The sequence below is a fragment of the Lytechinus pictus genome, chromosome 4, assembly GCF_037042905.1.
Source record: "Lytechinus pictus isolate F3 Inbred chromosome 4, Lp3.0, whole genome shotgun sequence".
Lineage (NCBI taxonomy): Eukaryota > Metazoa > Echinodermata > Echinoidea > Temnopleuroida > Toxopneustidae > Lytechinus > Lytechinus pictus.
Genome location: NC_087248.1, coordinates 24,800,416 through 24,823,588, shown reverse-complemented (window position 1 = coordinate 24,823,588; position 23,173 = coordinate 24,800,416). Strand labels below are relative to the sequence as shown.

The 23,173-nt window shown below is 31.9% G+C and overlaps 1 protein-coding gene across 3 annotated transcripts in view; it reads right to left on the bottom strand.

Annotated features, from left to right (window-relative positions):
* The window catches only part of LOC129259285 (uncharacterized), a 76,653-nt gene that overhangs the window by 8,384 nt on the left and 45,096 nt on the right, over positions 1 to 23,173 (bottom strand). For 2 of the 3 annotated variants that reach the window (XM_064098707.1, XM_064098708.1), the window contains exons 6-12: positions 22,616 to 22,789; positions 12,573 to 12,755; positions 7,209 to 7,391; positions 2,939 to 3,103; positions 2,056 to 2,220; positions 1,143 to 1,307; positions 249 to 413 (exon numbers count right to left, since the gene is read on the bottom strand). In XM_064098707.1, the coding sequence (XP_063954777.1) occupies positions 249 to 413; positions 1,143 to 1,307; positions 2,056 to 2,220; positions 2,939 to 3,103; positions 7,209 to 7,391; positions 12,573 to 12,755; positions 22,616 to 22,789 (1,200 nt within the window). Of the gene's footprint in view, positions 1 to 248; positions 414 to 1,142; positions 1,308 to 2,055; positions 2,221 to 2,938; positions 3,104 to 7,208; positions 7,392 to 9,859; positions 10,043 to 12,572; positions 12,756 to 14,803; positions 14,993 to 22,615; positions 22,790 to 23,173 lie in introns of all 3 variants that reach the window. The other variant, XM_064098706.1, reaches the window with a different exon arrangement.

Sequence of the window (23,173 nt, the reverse complement as noted above, 5' to 3'; positions counted from 1 at the left end):
CTTACTCATTTGTCCTAGATTCTTTAACGAAAATGTAAACAATGGCCGAATCACTTATACAATTGGTTAATGGCTACTATTAACTATTAATTGGCAGTATAGATATGAACAATTTCGCTTTATACAGTTTATCATAGCCTCATTAGACAACTTGATGTCAAGAGAATGAGGATTATATAAAAAAATTAAAACTGGTATGGTTTGTTTGTAATACTTTTTTTCATGTAAAACCTCCTAACAGATATTACCTTCGCAGTTGATGCCATCGACGATGCTGTTGAGTAGAAGTCATCATGATACTGACCGTAGAGTGTGAGGTTCTTCAGATGATTCATCTTACAGATGAACAGAGCGAGATCACGTGATGCAGACGGACGTTCACTGAGATCCTCATAGTGATGAAGAATCTCAATCTGATATAATAGTAACATAAAGATGAAAACAGGGTTAATGTACATTAATACGTACACAGAAATGGGGATATAAAATCAAATCTAGCATGAATATTATGCACGAAACAACACACCAATCTAGTATGGCTGTAATCATGGTAATAAACATCGATATCATAATCATGATAATATAAAATCTTAATGGAAATCACGTTTTGCATATCTGCTTTCATTCCACACTCCGTATTTTTTTTTAAGTATCGGCGCGATTATTAACTGAAAATACACAATAAAAACTTAAGGTGAAATATATAGTCCTTTTAATCAGATGAAACAAATAATTAGTTGTAACACAATAACTTGGGGGGGGTTTATGAGTTATTAACATTTGATTTTTGTTAATGGTTTTAAGGTTTTGATAAATAGATTTATTCATTTAATTTCAAGAATTCCAATGAAACCAAATTATGATTTGATTTTAACTGTTGAAGGAAATTGTCATAATACTCTATAATGAATTGGAATAAGATATGTGATACTTGATTACCCAAAACATATTTGAAAGAATCAAACAAGATTTACAAGAATAAAAATTGATATAGATTTGTACAATTTCGCTTTATATGAGGCATCATAGCCCCATTAGACAAACTAATGGCAACAGAATGAGCATGAACAAAATTCTGAACTTGTATGGTTTGCTTGTAAGTGCTACTTTTTTACCTGTAAAAACCTCCTAACATATATTACCTTTGTAGTTGATGCCATCGACGATGCTGTTGAGTAGAAGTCATCATGATAATAACCGTCGAGTGTGAGGTTCTTCAGATGATTCATCTTACAGATGAACAGAGCGAGATCACGTGTTGCAGACGGACGTTCACTGAAATCATCATTGTGATGAAGAATCTCAATCTGATATAATAGTAACATAAAGATGAAAACAGGGTTAATGTACATTAATACGTACACATAAATGGGAGTAATAGCATCAAATTTATCATGAATATCATCCACGAAACAACGCACCAATATAGAATGGCTGTAATCATGGTAATAAACAAATTATATCATAATAGAAAATCACAATCGAAATCGCGTTTTGCATATCTGCTAACATTCCAGACTCCGTATTTTTGAAAGTATCGGCCCGATTATTAACTGAAAATACACAATAAAAAGTTAAGGTGAAATATATAGTCCTTTTAGTCAGACATATCAGATGAAACAAATGTTTGGTTATAGCACAATAACTTGGTGGGTTTATGAGTTACTAACATTTAAAACAAAATTTAATGTTTTTTAGGTTTTGATAAATAGATTTATTCATTTAATTTTAAGAATTGCAAGTGGTTTATTGATCACAATAGCTCCAATGAAACCAGAATATGATATTTCAACTGCTAAATAAAATTTTCATAATACTCTATAAAGAGTTGGAATAAGATATGTGCTACTTGAATTCCCTAAACATATTTGAAAGAATCAAATAAGATTTACAAGAATAAAAATTCAGTACAATTTCGCTTTATATGAGGCATCATAGCCCCATTAGACAAATTAATGGCATCAGAATGAGGAGCATGAATAAAAATCATAACATGTATGGTTTGCTTGTAAGTGCTTCTTTTTTTACATGTAAAAACCTCCTAATAGATATTACCTTTGTAGTTGATGCCATCGATGATGCTGTTGAGTAGAAGTCATCATGATACTGACCGTAGAGAGTGACGTTCTTCAGATGATTCATCTTACAGATGAAATGAGCGAGATCACGTGATGCAGATGGACATTGAATGAGATCATCATTGTGGTGAAGAGTCTCAATCTGATATAATGGTAACATAAAGATGAAATTAAGGTTACTGTACATTAATCCGTACACAGAAATTGGAGTATCAACATCAAATTTATAATGAATATCATCCACGAAACAGCACACCAATCTAGTATGGCTGTAATCATGGCAATACAAAGTGATATCATAATTGAAAATCGAAATCGAAATCGCGTTTTGCATATCTGCTAACATACAACACTCCGTTTTTTTAAGTATCGGCGCGATTATTAACTGAAAATACGCAATAAAAACTTAAGGTAAATATATAGTCCTTTTAGTCAGATGAAACAAATGTTTGGTTGTAACACATTAACTTGGTGGGTTTATGAGTTTCTAACATTTAAATTTTTGTAATGGTTTTAAGGTTTTGATAAATAGATTTATTCATTTAATTTCAAGAATTCCAATGAAACCAAAATATGATTTGATTTTAACTGTTGAATGAAATTGTCATTATACTCTATAATGAATTGGAATAATATATGTGATACTTGATTACCCAAAACATATTTGAAAGAATCAAATAAGATTTACAAGAATAAAAATTCAGTATAGATATGTACAATTTCGCTTTATATGAGGCATCATAGCCCCATTAGACAAATTAATGGCAACAGAATGATGAGCATGAACAAAATTCAGAACTTGTATGTTTTGCTTGTAAGTGCTACTTTTTTACCTGTAAAAACCTCCTAACATATATTACCTTTGTAGTTGATGCCATCGACGATGCTGTTGAGTAGAAGTCATCATGATACTGATCGTCGAGTGTGAGGTTCTTCAGATGATTCATCGTACAGATGAACAGAGCGAGATCACGTGATGCAGACGGACGTTCACTGAGATCATCATCGTGATGAAGAATCTCAATCTGATATAATAGTAACATAAAGATGAAAACAGGGTTAATGTACATTAATACGAACACAGAAACGGGGATATAAAAATCAAATCTAGCATGAATATTATGCACGAAACAACACACCAATCTAGTATGGCTGTAATCATGGTAATACAAAATGATATCATAATCGAAAATCTTAATGGAAATCTTTTTTTTTCATATCTGCTAACATTCCACACTCCGTATTTTTGAAAGTATCGGCCTGATTATTGACTGAAAATACACAGTCAAAACATATAAGGTGAAATATATAGTCATTTTAGTCAGATGAAACAAATGTTTGGTTATAGCACAATATTTTGGTGGGCTTTTTGAGTTACTAACATTCAAAGTGTTCTTGCAAAGTTTTAAGGTTTTGATAGATTAATTTCAAAGCATTGGAAGAACTGTTAGTGGTTTATTGTATACATAATGGCACCAATGAAAACATATGATTTGATATCTTAATTATTGAATAAATTTTCATAATATACTATAATGAATTCGAATAAGAAACAATGAATAATATCGTTGGATTTTAAGTACTAATAATTTACATGTAGAGCGTTGTGGCCCAATTTATTAGTCTTGAAAAAAAAAGGTCTGGGTACGAATCCCAGCCATGGTGTAACTTTTTTTCAGCAAGAAATGTATCCACGTTGAGCTGCACCCAACCCAACTGAGGAACATGAATCGATACACGGCAGAATTAATTTTCTTAAACGCACTGAGCACTGAAAGGAAACTCTAGCTAAAGCCGATGTAATAATAATAAAAATTAACAGTGCGCCTCGGATTAGATTATGTCTTGATAGATGGCGCTATATAAATGCAAATTATTATAATTATTATGTAGACGGGTTCTGTGCTCACGATGCTTTTTTCATTCAAATTATAAACCGAAGAATGTTCATTTCATACGCCATCTAAGTACCACAAAAACATACTGAAATTAATGATGGCTATACTATAGACTATTGTTAATGTTGGACGAGTTTATTAAGCAACTTCAGTTCTGGATGTGTTTATCACATTATGTTTTTATGATACAGAAATAAACCATACTGGCGAATTGATATGAAGTATAACAAATAAAAGTTTTGACTGAACAGTAGACGCAAATTTCGCTTCTTGGGTCATTGTCTAAATTACATTCATTTCGAATCCTTATGCAGAAGACTAGACAACATCATAACTTTAGAAGAAACGAATGCATGTACATGTATATGTGAAGTTTCAATGAAACTATTAAATGCAAAGAAATGAACCTGAGACAAAATACGATTTTTTTTTTCATGTAAATGAAATGAGCTATTCACTCCAAAAGAGTTTCGGTTTAGATGCATAATGTAGATAATGCGCTAAAACAAAGTACTTTTCCATCGATCGTTTTTAATTATTATCGGGGCTTCTACATCGAAAGCATTATATCAAACATTTGTGTTTTGTTTTGTTTTTGTTTTCACATAATAAATGACTGGACTAATGTTTGTCATTTCAAATAGTGTAGTTTATACATCTTGATGGCTCTACATGTATAATAAGTATTAAAAGAAAATTGCCTTTATCAAAACACCTTTTAATTTGTAAACTAAATATATTTTTCAAAACACACTCAAAAAAAATTAAAGGTAATATTAAATCAAATTTATCATGATTAAAACGAAACCAAGATTATCATTATAATATGCTTATCCCTTGATGCTGCAATAATTAGAAAGAAAAAAACAACAATTTAAAGAAATGAAAAGGTAAAAGTATACCTTTGATGAAGAAACCAAAATACGTCATCAAACAAGGGCCTGAATAAACCGTTGAACTCTAATCTATATTCAGTTGAATGAACAAACTTGGATCATCGACTTATTGGAAATTACTCTTCGTCGATCACATAATTTTGTGAAAATTACAGAAATTTTCTCCAATAACTATGAATGAAAAGATTTTTTTCTTAATCATAATAATTATTATCTAATCGAAGGATGTTAATTTGCCCTATTTTCTTAATAAAAGCAAATCTGATCGGAGTTACATGTAGATGCATCATTCATTAAATACGCATGGTGACTCGGATATTATGTATACTTTATACATAATATTCAAAATCTGAATAAAAGACATTGAAAAAGACATCTAAGGTCACATTCATCTAAAAATGTTTGATGTTTTTTGTATATATTTATATTCATATTTCTATATCAGCTGGAAATATATTAAGATACCATCCCTTCTAACTTTGACTCATCTTCTCTATACAATGCCTTTGCCAGTGTAAATATATTTCCATGAAGTTAAAAGGGTACCCAGGGGTAAAATAATTGTATCTAGATAAAATAAAATTCACCGAACAAAAGCTGTAAATTCCAGCAAATTCGGATGTAACTGAATTGAAAAATTAGCATTAATTTATTTTAAGAAAACAGTCAAATACGCTGTCATGAATACAGTATGCAATTGTTGTGCTGATGAGTTTAGTTCCCGGCTTTCGTTTGTTATGATATGAAATCCTATCAATTCAATCTTGCACATTACAACAGTGTTGTAATAAAAATCTTGTTTTGTTCATTCAATGTTGACAATGCTTGAATTATTGTAATTTCATACAATACAAAAATGATAAGTAAAATGTCATCATAAGCGTCTTCATCATGGTCACTGAATATCCATGAAGACATGTATGAAACTGTTTCACCAATTATGATACGCTCTTTGTTATTTTATGTAACTTCGATCAAATATCAATATGTTATTTGCCTGAGTTTGCTTTACCAATTCAAATTATATTGCGTTCAGCATGAAACATCGCTTTAATAAAGGAATAGAACATACAGGTTACCCTTATTGTGAGCCAGTTAGGAAATATGTCATATTTATTCAAATTTGAAGGTACAAGGATATTAAAATCGCTTGTTTTAAATTAGAAGAAATAGCAACCGAATAGTTTTGATTATATAATCGAATGGCACCTAGAGGTTCACAGTTCAATATTTGAACGTAATATCTTAGACAATATGTACATTACTAGACGGACGCGTCTGTCATTATTTGTTTTATCATCGTTTGTTTATATTATATACCTACTTGTCAACAAGGGAAAGAGTAACAAATTATGGTTCATTTCAATACACAATCAAATAAACCACTACCTACCTACCTATGACATATCTAAAATAAATAATTTATTTTAATGGTCCTTAATTATTCAGAAAGGAAAATGTAAAATACAGTGCGTTCCAGTAAAGAGGGACACCGGAATTAAGTGTAATTTGCGCCATTAGAATCATTAATTTGCTTCATGAAATGGACATAAATGGAATAATATGATTTACTTCATTTGATATTCACCTCAATATTTATATAACGCACGCATGACTGAGTTAAAACAATGGAAAATGGTGCTACCGATCTTTAATTTTGAGTGAGTTTTTCTGGCTTTTACTGCTATCTATTTCTAAAACAAATGTCATACTCCAATTATTTTACCAAACGCGTAAAATAAGATCGACGCAAGGTTCAGAAAAATTTGGATGAAAACATGCTTGATTTCTACTTATTACAAGCATTTCTTTCCCCCAACAAAACAGCAGACAGTAGGCTGACATTGAATGCTGCACGGGATGGGGAAGAAAGGGCCTTTTTTGTTGCGGGCTGGAGTCTGTGATGACTAAGATCAAGGTGAAATCAAGATTATCACGATTGATTGATTAATTGACTAAATTTATTCTGCTTCTATTTCAATTCTAACACAAATTACAATACAAACTTAAGCGAAATACAAATACATAACAAAAAGGTATTCCGCTTTGAAGCAAAGTTTGTTCATCTCGGTTCCCTGGAATAAATAACGGATTATAATGAAATTATGATAATAATTAAGAATGTTCAACGGAATAATAAAGTTATACAAATTGGGCCAAACGCTTTATGCCTATACACAATGCTGAAACTATAATAATATATCAATCCTCTGGTATATAACATTAAACAAATTTCAGTTTAAGAAAGTGAATGTCCTTATCATTTCATACTGCACTAATTGGAAGAAAATGCTATGAAACATGAAGAAAACAAAAATAAGAAACTGAAAATATACCTTTGCAGACGATGCTAAGGATGATAACGTTGAATAGAACTCGTCATGAAATGAGGTAATGTAGAGTTCACCACCGAGACAAAGTTCCCTGAGATGAGGCAGCTTACAAATAAACTGAGCGAGATCACGTGATGCGAACTGACGTTGACTGAGATGAATGTACTTGATATCAAGACGCTCAATCTGGAATAGTAGTGACATATAATGTTGAAATAAAAAAAATACATCAAACAAGGGTCTGATTGAGCAAATTAACTCTATTCTACATTCGGTTGAATGAGCAAACCTTGATCATCGAATCATTGGAAATTAATCTTCGTTGATCACATAATGTTATGAAAATCACAGTAATTTTCTTTAACAACTAAGAATGAAAAGAAAATTATTCTTAATCATGTTATTGTTTATCTAATCAAAGGCTAATCATTTGCCCTATTTTTTTAAATTAAAAATATGGTCGGTGGTTACATGTAGATGCGTCATTTATTAAATCCGCATGGTGATTTGGGTGTTTTGCATTCTTTATACAAAATATTCGAAATCTGAAAAAAAAAAATATGAAAAAGTCATCTAAGGTCATATTTAGTTCGAAAGAATAATGGATTTTTCGGCCTATATCATGCCTTTTTATAAATCTATATTTTTTTGTATATATATATATGCATAGTTCTATATCAGCTGGCAATCGTTAGGGTACCATCCTTTCTACCCTTGTCTCATCTTATATGCCTTTGCCAGTGTGAATGTATTCTCAAGCAGTTTAAAGGGTACCCCTGGTAGAAAATAATTATATCTAGATAACGTGAAATTTACTGACCAAAAGCGGTAAATTTCAGCAAGAACTGATGTATAATTAAATTATTGAATGTCAAAAAATAACATTATTTTGCGAAAACAGTCAAATACGCTGCCATGAATACAGTATACAATAGTTGTTCTGATGATTTCAGTTCTCAGTTTTTGTTTGTTATGACATGATATCCTAACATTTCGAAATTGAAAAAATGTGGATATGTCTCCTTGTAATGAAATTGGTTGCAAAAAAATGTTTATCTTACACATTACACCAGTGTTGTAAAAAGTATTTTGTTTATCAACGGTTGACAATACTTGAATCAATATAATTTAATACAATAAAAAGCACTATAAGTGAAATAACTTCATAAGCGTCCTCATCATGGTCATTGCATATTCATGAAGACATGTATTGAGCTGTTTCTTTCACCAAATATAAAACACTCTTTGTTATTCCCTGTAATTTCGATCAAATTATCAATATGTTATTTGTCTGAGTTTGCTTTATCGATTCGAAGTATTGCGTTCAGCGTGAAGCACGGCCTTATAAAATGGAATAGAACATACATGTTATTATGTTACCTGTATTGTGAGCCAGTTAGGTAATATGTCATATTTATTTAAATTCGATTAAATTTGAAGGTACAAGGTATTCAAATTGCTTGTTTTAAATTTAAAGAAACAGCCTCCGAATATATTTGATGAAACAATTAATATTCTAATGGCACCTACAGGTTCATCGTTTATTATTTGAACGTAATATTTTAGACATTATGTATATTACTAGGCGGACGCGTACTTGTCAGCAAGGGAAAAGAGTGATAAATAATGGCTCATTTCAATAAACAATAAAATAAACCACTACCTACTTGGCTATAACAAATCTATAAAAAAAAATGTTATAGTATTTTATTATTCAGGAAGGAACATATAAAGTACAGTGCGTCACCGAAAGACACCGGAATTAATTGTAATTTTGCCATTAGAATCATAAATTTTCTTCATCAAATGAACGGAATGATAATTATGCTTCAATTCTTTCATTTGATATTCACCTAATTATTTATATGACGCATGCATGACTGAGTTAAAACAATGGAAAATGGTGCTATCAATCTTTAATTTGCACGAGAAGATTGCGATTTTGAGTGAGTTTTTCTGGCTTTTTACAGCTATCTATTTGGAAAAAAAATCATACCTCATTATCATTTTTTTCCTCTTCAATATGAGACCAAAAGCGTAAAATATGATCGACGCAAAGGTTAATAAAAAGTTGGATGAAAACATGCTTGATTTCTAGCTATTCGACGGATGGTTGAAAAAACAAGCAATTCTTTTCCCCCACCAAAACAGCAGAAATTTATAGGCTAACGTTGAATGCTGCTCAGGCTAGGGAAGGAAAGCACTTTATTATTGCGGGCTGGAGTCTGTGACTATAAAAAGGTGAAATCAAGATCATCATGATTGATTGATAGATTGACTGAATTTATTCTTCTTCTCTTCCAATTCAAACACAAATTACAATACAAAATTAAGTAAAATATAAAAGACGTAAAAGAAAAGGGAATCCACTTTGAAGCAATGTCTGCTCATCTCGGTTCCCTGGAATAAATGACGGATTATAATGAACTTATGATAAGAATGTTCAACGGAATAATAAAATAATACAAATTGGGCCAAGCGCTTTATGCCTATACACAATGTTCAAACTATAATGATATATCATTCCTCTGGTATATAACATTAGACAAATTTTTGTTTAAGAAAGTGAATATCCTCATCACTTCATATTGCCCTTATTGGAAGAAAATGCTTTGAAACGTGAAGAAAGCGAAAATAAGAAACTGAAAAGATACCTTTGCAGACGATGCTAAGGATGATACCGTTGAATAGAACTCGTCATGAAATGAGGGACTGTAGATTTCATCACCGAGACAAAGTTCCCTGAGATGAGGCAGCTTACAAATAAACTGAGCGAGATCACGTGATGCAAACTGACGTTGACTGAGATCAATGTAATTGATATCAAGACGCTCAATCTGGAATAGTAGTGACATAATGTTTAAATAAAAAAATACATTAAACAAGGGTCTGATTGAGCAAATTAACTCTTTTCTACATTCGGTTAAATGAGCAAACCTTCATCATCGAATCATTGGAAATTAATCTTCGTTGATCACATAATGCTATGAAAATCACAGTAATTTTCTCTAACAACTAAGAATAAAAAGAAAATTATTCTTAATCATGTTATTGTTTATCTAATAAAAGGCTAATAATTTGCCCTATTTTCTTAATGAAAAATATGGTCGGTGTTACGTGTAAATGCGTAATTTATTTAATCCGCATGGTGATTCGGGTGTTATGCATTCTTTATACAAAATATTCGAAATCTTAAAAAAAAAAAAAAAAGACTATGAAAAATTAATCTAAGGTCATATTTATCTCGAAAGAATAATGGATTTTTCGGCCCATATCATGCCTTTTAAATAAATTGATATTTTTTTTGTATATATCTATATGCATAGTTCTATATCAGCTGGCAAACGTTAGGGTACCATCCTTTCTACCCTTGTCTCATCTTATATGCCTTTGCCAGTGTGAATGTATTCTCAAGCAGTTTAAAGGGTACCCCGGGTAGAAAATAATTATATCTAGATAACGTGAAATTTACTGACCAAAAGCGGTAAATTTCTGCAAGAACTGATGTATAATTAAATTATTTAATGTAAAAAAATAACAATATTTTGCGAAAACAGTCAAATACGCTGCCATGAATACAGTATACAATAGTTGTTCTGATGATTTCAGTTCTCAGTTTTTGTTTGTTATGACATGATATCCTAACATTTCGAAATTGAAAAAATGTGGATATGTCTCCTTGTATAATGAAATTGGTTGCAAAAAAATGTTTATCTTACACATTACACCAGTGTTGTTAAAAGTATTTTGTTTATCAACGGTTGACAATACTTGAATCAATATAATTTAATACAATAAAAAAGCATAATAAGTGAAATAACTTCATAAGCGTCCTCATCATGGTCATTGCATATTCATGAAGACATGTATTGAGCTGTTTCTTTCCCCAAATATAAAACACTCTTTGTTATTCCCTGTAATTTCGATCAAATTATCAATATGTTATTTGTCTGAGTTTGCTTTATCGATTCGAAGTATTGCGTTCAGCGTGAAGCACGGCCTTATACAATGGAATAGAACATACATGCTATTATGTTACCCGTATTGTGAGCCAGTTAGGTAATATGTCATATTTATTTAAATTCGATTAAATTTGAAGGTACAAGGGTATTCAAATTGCTTGTTTTAAATTTAAAGAAACAGCCTCCGAATATATTTGATGAAACAATTAATATTCCAATGGCACCTACAGGTTCATAGTTTAATATTTAAACGTAATATTTTAGACATTATGTACATTACCAGACGAACGCATCTGTCATTATTTGTTCTATCATCGTTTGTTTATATTATTTACGTACTTGTCAACAAGGGAAACGAGTAACAAATAATGGTTCATTTCAATAAACAATCAAATAATGCACTACCTTCTGACCTATAACAAATCTAAAATAAAATGTTAATGGTCTTTAATTATTCAAGAAGGAAAATGTAAAGTACAGTGCGTCCAATTAAAGAGGGACACCGAAATTAATTGTAATTTTGACATTAGAATCATAAATTTTCTTCATGAAATGAACGGAATGATAATTATGCTTCAATTCTTTCATTTGATATTCACCTAGATATTTATATAACGCATGCATGACTGAGTTAAAACAATGGAAAATGGTGCTATCAATCTTTAATATGCACGAGAAGATTGCGATTTTGGGTGAGTTTTTCTGGCATCTTACTGCAATCTATTTGAAAAAAAATCATACCCCATTATAATTTTTTTTCTCTTCAATATGAGACCAAAAGCGTAAAATATGATAGACGCAAAGGTTAATAAAAAGTTGGATGAAAACATGTTTGATTTCTAGCTATTCGACGGATGGTTGAAAAAACAAGCATTTCTTTCCCCCACCAAAACAGCAGAAATTTATAGGCTAACGTTGAATGCTGCTCAGGCTAGGGAAGGAAAGCACTTTATTCTTGCGGGCTGGAGTCTGTGACTATAAAAAGGTGAAATCAAGATCATCATGATTGATTGATAGATTGACTGAATTTATTCTTCTTCTCTTCCAATTCAAACACAAATTACAATACAAACTTAAGTAAAATATAAAAGACGTAAAAGAAAAGGGAATCCACTTCAAAGCAATGTCTGCTTATCTCGGTTCCCTGGAATAAATAACGGATTATAATTAAATTATGATAATAATTAAGAATGTTCAACGGAATAATAATATAATACAAATTGGGCCAAGCGCTTTATGCCTATACACAATGTTCAAACTATAATGATATATCATTCCTCTGGTATATAACATTATACAAATTTTTGTTTAAGAAAGTAAATATCCTCATCACTTCATACTGCACTAATTGGAAGAAAATGCTTTGAAACATGAAGAAAACAAAAATAAGAAACTGAAAAGATACCTTTGCAGACGATGCTAAGGATGATACCGTTGAATAGAACTCGTCATGTAATGAGGGACTGGGGTGTTGATTACCGAGGTAAAGTTCCCTGAGATGAGGCAGCTTACAAATGAACTGAGCGAGATCACGTGATGCGAACTGACGTTGACTGAGATCAATGTAATTGATATCAAGACGCTCAATCTGGAATAGTAGTGACATAATGTTTAAATAAAAAAATACATCAAACAAGGGTCTGATTGAGCAAACTCTATTCTACATTCGGCTAAATGAGCAAACCTTGATCATCGAATCATTGGAAATTAATCTTCGTTGATCACATAATGATATGAAAATCACAGTAATTTTCTCTAACAACTAAGAATAAAAAGAAAATTATTCTTAATCATGTTATTGTTTATCTAATAAAAGGCTAATAATTTTCCCTATTTTCTTAATGAAAAATATGGTCGGTGTTACGTGTAAATGCGTCATTTATTAAATCCGCATGGTGATTCGGGTGTTATGCATTCTTTATACAAAATATTCGAAATCTGTAAAAAAAAAAAAAAAGAATATGAAAAAGTCATCTAAGGTCATATTTATCTCGAAAGAATAATGGATTTTTCGGCCCATATCATGCCTTTTTATAAATTGATATTTTTTTGTTTATATATATATGCATAGTTCTATATCAGCTGGCAATCGTTAGGGTACCATCCTTTCTTCCCTTGTCTCATCTAATATGCCTTTGCCAGTGTGAATGTATTCTCAAGCAGTTTAAAGGGTACCCCGGGTAGAAAATAATTATATCTAGATAACGTGAAATTTACTGACCAAAAGCGGTAAATTTCAGCAAGAACTGATGTATAATTAAATTATTGAATGTAAAAAAATAACATTATTTTGCGAAAACAGTCAAATACGCTGCCATGAATACAGTATACAAAAGTTGTTCTGATGATTTCAGTTCTCAGTTTTTGTTTGTAATGACATGATATCCTAACATTTCGAAATTGAAAAAATGTGGATATGTCTCGTTGTAATGAAATTGGTTGCAAAAAAATGTTTATCTTACACATTACACCAGTGTTGTAAAAAGTATTTTGTTCATCAACGGTTGACAATACTTGAATCAATATAATTTAATACAATAAAAAAAACATTATAAGTGAAATAACTTCATAAGTGTCCTCATCATGGTCATTGCATATTCATGAAGACATGTATTGAGCTGTTTCTTTCACCAAACGTAATGCAATCTTTGTTATTCCATGTAATTTCAATCAAATTAACAATGTGTTATTTGTCTGAGTTTGCTTTATCAATTCAAATTATATTGCGTTCAGCATGAAACATGGCTTTAATGAAGGAATAGAACATACAGGTTACCCTTATTGTGAGCCAGTTAGGTAATACGTCATATTCTCTTAAATGCCGATTAAATTTGAAGGCACAAGGATATTCCAATCGCTTGTTTTAAATTAGAAGAAACAGCCTCCGAATATATTTGATCAAAAAATAATATTCCAATGGCACCTTCAGGTTCATAGTTTATTATTTGAACGTAATATTTTAGACATAATGTAACATTACTAGACGGACGCATATGTCGTTATTTGTTCTATCATCGTTTGTTTCTATTATATACGTACTTGTCAACAGGGGAGAAGAGTAACAAGTAATGGTTCATTTCAATAAACAATCAAATGAACCACTACCTACGTACCTATGACATATCTAAAATAAATAATTTATCTTAATGGTCCTTAATTATTCAGGAAGGAAAATGTAAAGTACAGTGCGTTCCAGTAAACACCGGAATTAAGTGTAATTTGCGCCATTAGAATCATTAATTTGCTTCATGAAATGGACATACATGGAATGATATGATTTACTTCATTTGATATTCACCTCAATATTTATATAACGCACGCATGACTGAGTTAAAACAATGGAAAATGGTGCTACCGATCTTTAATTTGCACGAGCGATTTTGAGTGAGTTTTTCTGGCTTTTACTGCTATCTATTTGTAAAACAAATGTCATACTCCAATTATTTTACCAAACGCGTAGAATAAGATCGACGCAAGGTTCAGAAAAAAGTTGGATGAAAACATGCTTGATTTCTACTTATTACAAACATTTTTCCCCCAACATGTGACATTAGACAAATTTCAGTTGAAGAAAGTTAATATCCTCATCACTTCATACTGCTATAATTGGAAGAAAATAAGAAACTAAAAAGATACCTTTGCACACGATGCTAATGATGACAAAGTTGAATAGAACTCGTCATGAAGCGAAGGACTGATGTTTCTATATTCATCACCGAGACGAAGTTCTCTGAGATGAGGCATCTTACAAATGAACTGAGCGAGATCACAAGATGCAGACTGACGTTGACTGAGATCAATGTAATTGATATCAAGACGCTCAATCTGGAATAATAGTGACATAATATTGAAATGAAAAATACGTCATCAAAGAAGGGTCTGACTTAACCATTGGACTCTAAACTACATTGATTAAAGAACAAACATGGATCATCGAATCATTGGAAATAACTCTTGGTTGTTCACGTAATGTAATTAAAATCGCAGTAATTTGCCCTAAAGCCTCTAACAACTATATGATAAATGAAAGGAAATTTATTTATTAATCATGCTATATTTGCTTATGTAATCGAAGGCTGTTAATTTGCCCTTTATATCTTATTAATAAAAAGAAATTTGGTTGAATTCCATAATCAAGCTTTATTTTGTGGAAACGGCCAAGCACGCTGCAATGAATGCAGTATGCAATAGTTGTGCTGATGATTTCAGTTCCCAGCTTTTCCTGGACATAACTTGATATCCAATCGATTCAAAATTGAAACATATGGATTCAATTCAATTAAATTCAAAATGCTTTATTTATACATGCCTCGCAGCCAAAGGCGGAATAAAAAAAAACATGTGTCAAATTTACAATGACAGAAAAATACTTACAGTACAAACATGAAATGATATAAATTGAATACAATTACTAGTACTTCTTATCAAAATACAAGGAAATAAATTGTTGGAAAAAAATCATCTTTGTATTCAACATTATAAATGTTAAGTACGCAAAAATGTTAAGTATGCTCATTATAACCAATACAAAGAGGCACATTGTACACAAATGGAAAGTATAAGAAAAGAAGAGATGGGAAAGGATATAGAGACGGCAATGGGAGACAGACGGAGAAAAGGTGAGTAAAGGGAAAGGCTAATTAAAAGAAGATATAGAAAATACAGAGAGAGGATTGGGCCAGAAAGATTAAGAAGGTAGTGGCGAAGATTAAAAACGAAAGCAAACAAAAGCATGTGGATGTTGTATTATGTCTCCCTTGTAACAGAATCTGTTGCAATAATATATATCTTACAATTACCATGATTACTGCAGTGCTGTACACAAAAAAATCGTCCATTCGCGGTACCGTTGACAATATTTGAATAAATGTAATTTCAAACAATAAAAAATAAGTAGGGATATGACATCACAAGCTTGCTTATCATGTTTATTGCATATTCATTGAAGACATGCCTCAAACTGTTTCATTAAATATAATGCAAGCTTCGTTATTCCCGGTCTGGTTATATAATCAAATTGTGTTCTTTGTCTAAGTTTGCTCTATCTATTATATTGCATTCAGCGCGAAGTACGACGATAATGAGAAATCAGATTAAACAGGTTACCCTAATCGGTCATTTTGTTTAGTAGTCATATTCATTTCAATTTCGATTTCATTCGAAGGTACAAACATGCTCAAATTGCTTTCTAAATAAAAAAAAAAAAGACTCCGAATGGATTTGATGAAACAATTCGAATGGCACTTCCATGTTCATAGTTTACTATTTCAATGCAGTATTAAAGCATTATGCACATTACTAAAGGGACACGTTTGTCATTATTTGAATTGTCCTTGTTTGATAAAACAATATCAAGGGGGCACAAATACGCACACTTTTCAACAAAGGAAAAGGAAACAACTGTTTCTACAATTTAGGTCCGTTTCAATAATTAAGTAACCATTACCTGAAGATATCTACCAAAATAGAAATAGTATTCAGGGACGGAATGATCCAGGGACAAAATGTGACATGTTTTATCAAAAAATGTGTTGCATGGACGAAGTTATTACTGATTTTTATTTTCTACATTATTTTTTTTACGGATACATTCTGGATTTCAACATGCTAAAGATTTGTTTGTTTTTCCTCATCAAAGAAGTGTGCCACTTGGTTCTTTACCCTAAAGATATGGGAAGAAATCACAGATATACCACAAACCCTTTTTTTTATATCTAAGGGGATATTAAACAGTTGATTGTGTACGAAATAGTGCGTTTAAAGTTTATATGAATACAGAACTTTCGAACCTAAAATTACCATTTAAAATATTCGGAAATCACACCGAACATTCGTCAATTTAATGCGTTTGATTATTTGACAATGAAACGTTTATACTTTGAAAAAGTTCTGGGAATTGAAAACTATACAACTTGGGGATATATTTTTTTGCACATACTTCTTGAGTTTGGGTCTCATCTATCAAATGAAAATAAACATTTTGACAGAATGTTACACCTCAGTAAGCACTGTCCATTTTTTTAAGCTCGCAGAAACCGGTTTCCGCAGAAATGCACGCTGTCAAGGAAATAAGGCGAAAACAGACTTTTTTGTATTTGGAATTTTTAGCCAATTGAAGTAAAACATAAATATTTAATCATTTTGTAACGGCTTTTGCACAAGTAAGCACAACCAATACCTTTTCTGTGCCACGGTCAGATCTGAGGACATAACTCAAAAGCTTATCTCAGACACGCCAGAATTTTTTCCGAAGCTTTTTTTCTAAAAAAAGGGGGGGGGTTAAAAATTCTTTACACTTTCCCCAAGCTTGACAATGATTAACGTATAAATCAAGCCTAAGTCATGAAGTCATTCCATGTGTAGCACAGCTCTGTGTAAAGCAGATCATCATGATGGCCTTGGTATGTGAAGCTTGGGGTGCAATTGCGCTCTATAGAGCCGAGTTGGGTGTACGACTCCCTGCGAGCTTCTGCGAGTTCCAACTCGCGGAAACTCGGGGGCAAAATGGTACATTTACAGCAAAGTTTTGAAGATTGACCAGAGCACAGCACGAGTCACGAAGAGTTATCAACGAGTAGTACCGAGTACTGCTCGAGTGATTGCGATCTTTTCTCGAGTTTGGCAGAGTTTACTGAGAGTCTTTTAAGATAATAATTCAGCCTTTGATAGGTTGGAATTTTCGTGCATTCTGCTTTTTTTCAAGATGGATCACCAGATGGACCTTCAAGTCCATGCTAGAAGGGGCATATTTTTTTCATATATATATATACAATATTTATTTTATGTTTTGTTATCAATTTTAGGGTGCTAATTAGGAATCTGAATGGTGCCACTCGTGTTACCTTGAGCATTTTCCGCAAATTTCAAAATCCAATATGGCCGCCAAAATGTGCAAATTACCCATGAAAATAACAAGATTGCCCTTCTTCTGCTAAGTTGGTGATAAGTACTGTATTTTGAAAGTCGAAATGGCCGCTACAGGCCATAACGGTATTGAATGGAGACAAATAATTGAAATAGAATTTGCCTTTCCTTGAGTAAATGCATGTTGCATGAGTAAAATATTGTCTGAAAACATGATTTCCAATGAAATATATCATTTAGGTGATAAATGTTATATTTAAAATTTTAAAATGGCCGCCCTTTGCCCATATGTGATGTTTTTAGTTATAAATCGTGTTTAAGACAATATTTTACTTATACATCACAGTTATATGCATTTTATGGTTCCACTCATTCTTGTGAAAATTAGTTTCCCTGCAGCATGTTACATAATTCAGTTAGGGTTTGTATTGGCTATTTCGAATGTCAAAATACAGTATTTATCACCTATATGGCAGAAGAAATGCTATTTACTACAAATCATGTTTCAGAACAAAATCAGAACAAAATAATATGGATTTCATAGACAAGCAAATTCAAATTTTTACAAAATTATCTGTCCCTATTTACATCGCAGATAATTCTGTTAGGACCTATATAGGGATCATTTTTAATCATATCTCATGCATGACAACAGATATGACATGTTTCGCTAGAAACGTGTTCTCAGACAAAATTTTACTCGTAGATCACAATTAGACATATTTTATTGGTTCTTACTCTGTATATATAATAGTTTCTCCATTCACATTGTACACATAGGACCTGTGGCGGCCATTTTGAATTTCAAAATACAGCATTTATTACGTACATGGCATGTTAAACAGTATATTTTGTTAACAACTATGTTTTAGTCAGTATTCCACTCATTTAACTTAACAATATGCATTTTAGGGATAACTCTTGTGAAATTTTTTTTTGCTGTCCTATTAACACTTTATTGTTCGGGCGTTTTGTGGACATCTTAAAAATCAAAATACATCATTTATCACATATATGACATAACAAATTATACACTTCGTTAACAATCATTTTTTTAATTCATAGCTGCACTCATAGATCACAATAACTTGCATTTAAATGGTCACTTTCGTAAAAAATTAGTTTTCCCCATTCATATTGTACATTGTACAGTATTGGCGTCCATTTTGAATATCAAGTTAATAAAGTTTTCGACAAAAGTCACATTTCAATAAGTGTTTTACTCGTGCAACACAATTACATTAACTTTATAGCCAATGTGCTGGCAATTTTATGATTTTCATAGGTAAGTTGCATATTCTGGCGACCATAGGCCTATGTGCAGAAAGGATACACGAGTGGCATCATTCAGATTCGTAATCAGCACCCTCCAATTGACAAGAAACCATCATAAAATATTGTAAATATAAAAAAAAAATGTTTAGTCCATTTGCTATGGGTCCTACCCTGGACTATTGAGCAAGATATATCCAAATACTCTCGTATAGCTGAATTCATCTCCCCGCAGAATCTGGTGAATTGTGAGACTTTCTTTCTCAAAGACTTTTTAAAACCACTTTATCATATCCTCAAGTAAAATTTGTTATTTTTGTACAATAGAAAAAAAAGGTAATGTTACTCTTTTATATTGGTCAATTCTTTTGAATAAAAAAACGTGTGCTTTTATATTTTAAAGTTTAATATGTCTGTTTTTAAGTTTGCAGCAATTAATAATTGAAACCAAGGCAATTATTGAAGTAAATAATTGCATCCAGAATTCTATAAAGAACAATGAAGTCAAAGGTAACACAAAAAGGTGAATTGCCGTTTGCTGTATGATGAATGATATACATGTAATTAAAACCAATGTCATGATATTCAACATAGTTGAGTTGTTATGTACACTTTTATTTTATACCTGAAGATCTCGAGTTGAAACCCTCACATGGAAATTCCTTCTCGAAGAATATATGGATTGCAAGATTTCCTTTCAAATAATTTGCATAATTAAATGACTAATTTTCCTTTCACCTTTTTTTTTTGTTGTAAAGCACTATGGGAAAGATTTTGATAAGTGCAATATTCAGACAATAAAACAATTATGAGGAAGTACAGCCATTTGAATAAGGTTAGAAATCATTTCAAACTTTCTTCAGCTAAAAAACAACAACATATACGCGTCTGGCAGTCTTGCCTGCATTACGCGATTCGATATAGCAACAGTGTTGACTTTGAAAGCACTTTAATTATTGAATAAATATTCCTAAAAACATGATAAAATACTATATTCATTGACCCAAAATGACCATGATTATGTGACCTAAGACGTGTGCAAACAGTCATTCATAGTTATGTCAAGATGTTTCATGAATTAGATCCATAAACTTTTAAAGTTATGATGAAAATTCTACAAATACACCGAATATTATAAAGTTCGTTGACCCTAAATGAGGCTTTGACCTCACACAAGATGTTCAGGGACCACTTTATAGAAACCAAAATTATCCACACGCTTCATAACTCGCTATACTCTTGCAAACATCGTGGTCAGCTCCCAAGTGACTCGGCAAGCTCGTGCAGAACTCGCAGCTGGTCGTATTAGAATCGCGGGAACTCGTGTATGGAAATATATGCTAATTTATGCAAATTTATTAAATTTTTCACGAGTTGCCAAAAGTTTACGAAGAGTTTCTCACGAGTTTAGCGAGTCTACTTCGAGTTGTTTCGAGTTTGATCGAGTCTTTCAAGAGTTCTCGAGAGCTTGACAAAATTTTGAAATTTTTGAAAATTACACGAGCTTACTGCGACATCACTCGAGTTGCGTCGAGCTGCAAAGAGTTGTAAAGAGCTGTGCCGAGTTGCTGCGAGTAACGGAGAGTTATCAAGAGTTGAATGAAGAGTTACCGCGAGTAGCCCCAAAAATCGACTCGCCACAACTCGCAGGAACTCGTACACCCAACTCGGCTCTGTGTGAACAATGGAAACACGCTAAAACTAAAGATATATCTTCAAACAATCTACCTAGCTAAATTCCATGTGTTCTTCATGATTATCGTCTACTCCTATTCATATAATCATTTCAAAGTTCTGCGCAAACCATATTTACGAGCTTTTCAAAAGTAAGTAGTGCTCACTCAGGCGGAAAACTTTTTGATAGTTATATCGTCATTTGCTTAAAGAGATTTGTACCGATCATCAAATGTGGAAGAAGATTCAGGGTATTATATGTCATTTCACACAACTATTTCTAAGTGCAAACTTGTTTTTATACGTACTGTAGTCAGTGATGTAGTTGTTTGATGTATAAGTACGAAAGTTAGAGTTCATTTATTCCTTTAAATATGTAAGAAATTATATAAACGAAGTAAGCAATGCAAGGCGAAAAGTCAAAGACCGAAAATAAAAACACAACAACCATTACCACATTGTTTAGGGGCACCCCCCCCCCCCTCCCATCAATTTATAATGAATAAACAAATTAAAAATAAACCAATGAATAAATAATTTAGGCGATGATATTGAAAAAAATAATAAATTAACAAAGTGAATTTTGGAAAAAATGATACATATTTTCCTTTTAATCTACCACCGTCGACCAAGATTTTAAACAAGCGTATGAAATGGTGAAGTGAAATGGCGTAAATTTTTAATTATTTTCTGAACTATCAGGTTTATATGTTACAGTCATACTGTTTTTATAGCTTTATGGCCAAAGCCAGGCAACGGCATTTTTTTTATATATCAATGAATTAATTGGTTGATCAATAATTTATTTCATTTGATATTTCAACAGAGAATGGTATCCAATTCAAACCTACCGGAAGGCAAACCTTGTTGTTGAAAGCTCCCTTAATTGAATGAGTGATACATTAATACAGAAATGAATATGTATAACAAATCATCACATTTCTATTCATATTCTGTCAAATGAATGACTTTTAATTGTATCGATAATGTTTATTTTTGATATTCTCTCTGATATCAGGAAAATTGGGGTGGATATCAACATGATTTGACTTCTACACATAAAAAGGGCCAGCACTGAACAAAACGTTACACAAACAAAACAACAGAACGTTACAAGGACAAGATATATACAAGAAAACTATAAAATGAATAAAAGAATGACAGCATGATGCAAGACCGGGACATTTGACAAATCATACAACAGCGGACAAAACACAACAAGTAAAATTAAGCACACAAATTAAGAACTGCACGAGAAAAAAAGAGAGCGATAATAGAGCCAGGGAGCGACAGAGACGAGAAAAGAAGCGAAATTAATCATATCATGTGAATAGAGGGAAAGGGAGGGAGAAGGGAGAGAGTAAGGGGGAAGAATAAGGAATAACGGAAAATCACCGATATATCTTAAGTAGCCTGAGCAAGAGGATCGTAATACTTTTGATAGTAAATAGCAATTAACATTCATCAGTAATGTTCTCCATTTATGTCATGCAGATAGACGCAGTGGTGATTACCATCATTCCTGGTCATGATATATGATTATATATTACTAAAACATATTAATTACAAAAATGACTTTAATTGACATCATATTACACGAATTTGTTATATGGAAAATAAAATCATCTTTAAACGTACCTTCATTTTACTGGCGTCACGAGCAAGCACCGAGTAGAAAACATGAATATGTGCATCCCCTCGGCGTCCAGTGATACTTATTGTCACAGATCTCAGGGTGTTTGAGGAGCACATGAATTCAGCCAGGTCCTCTGAAGCAGTCCGTCCACATGGCTTTTCAATTACCAGTTTTTCCTATTTTGTACAATATTTATGAGAAAAAGATCAATCCATAGTATGTGGAGACAACTAAACATCAGTTTCATCTGATAGTTTAATATGATATATCGTCCAATCTATATAATTCGTTTTTTGTCATTCATGAGTATAACCAAACCAATGTGAATGAAATATACACCCAACTAAAAGTGGCCAGAAAGGCCGAATAATAACAAAATAATAATGGTGATAATAATAATAACGACAGTAATAATAGACCTGAAAGGTTTGCTTCGTCATATTATGTCAACGGATACGCTTGATAATTACTATTTTATGACTGAGTTTACCAACACTTTGGAATTAAGATCAAAATCTAAGAACTCCACGATGTTCTGGTATTATTTGGGTTCGTCAGTG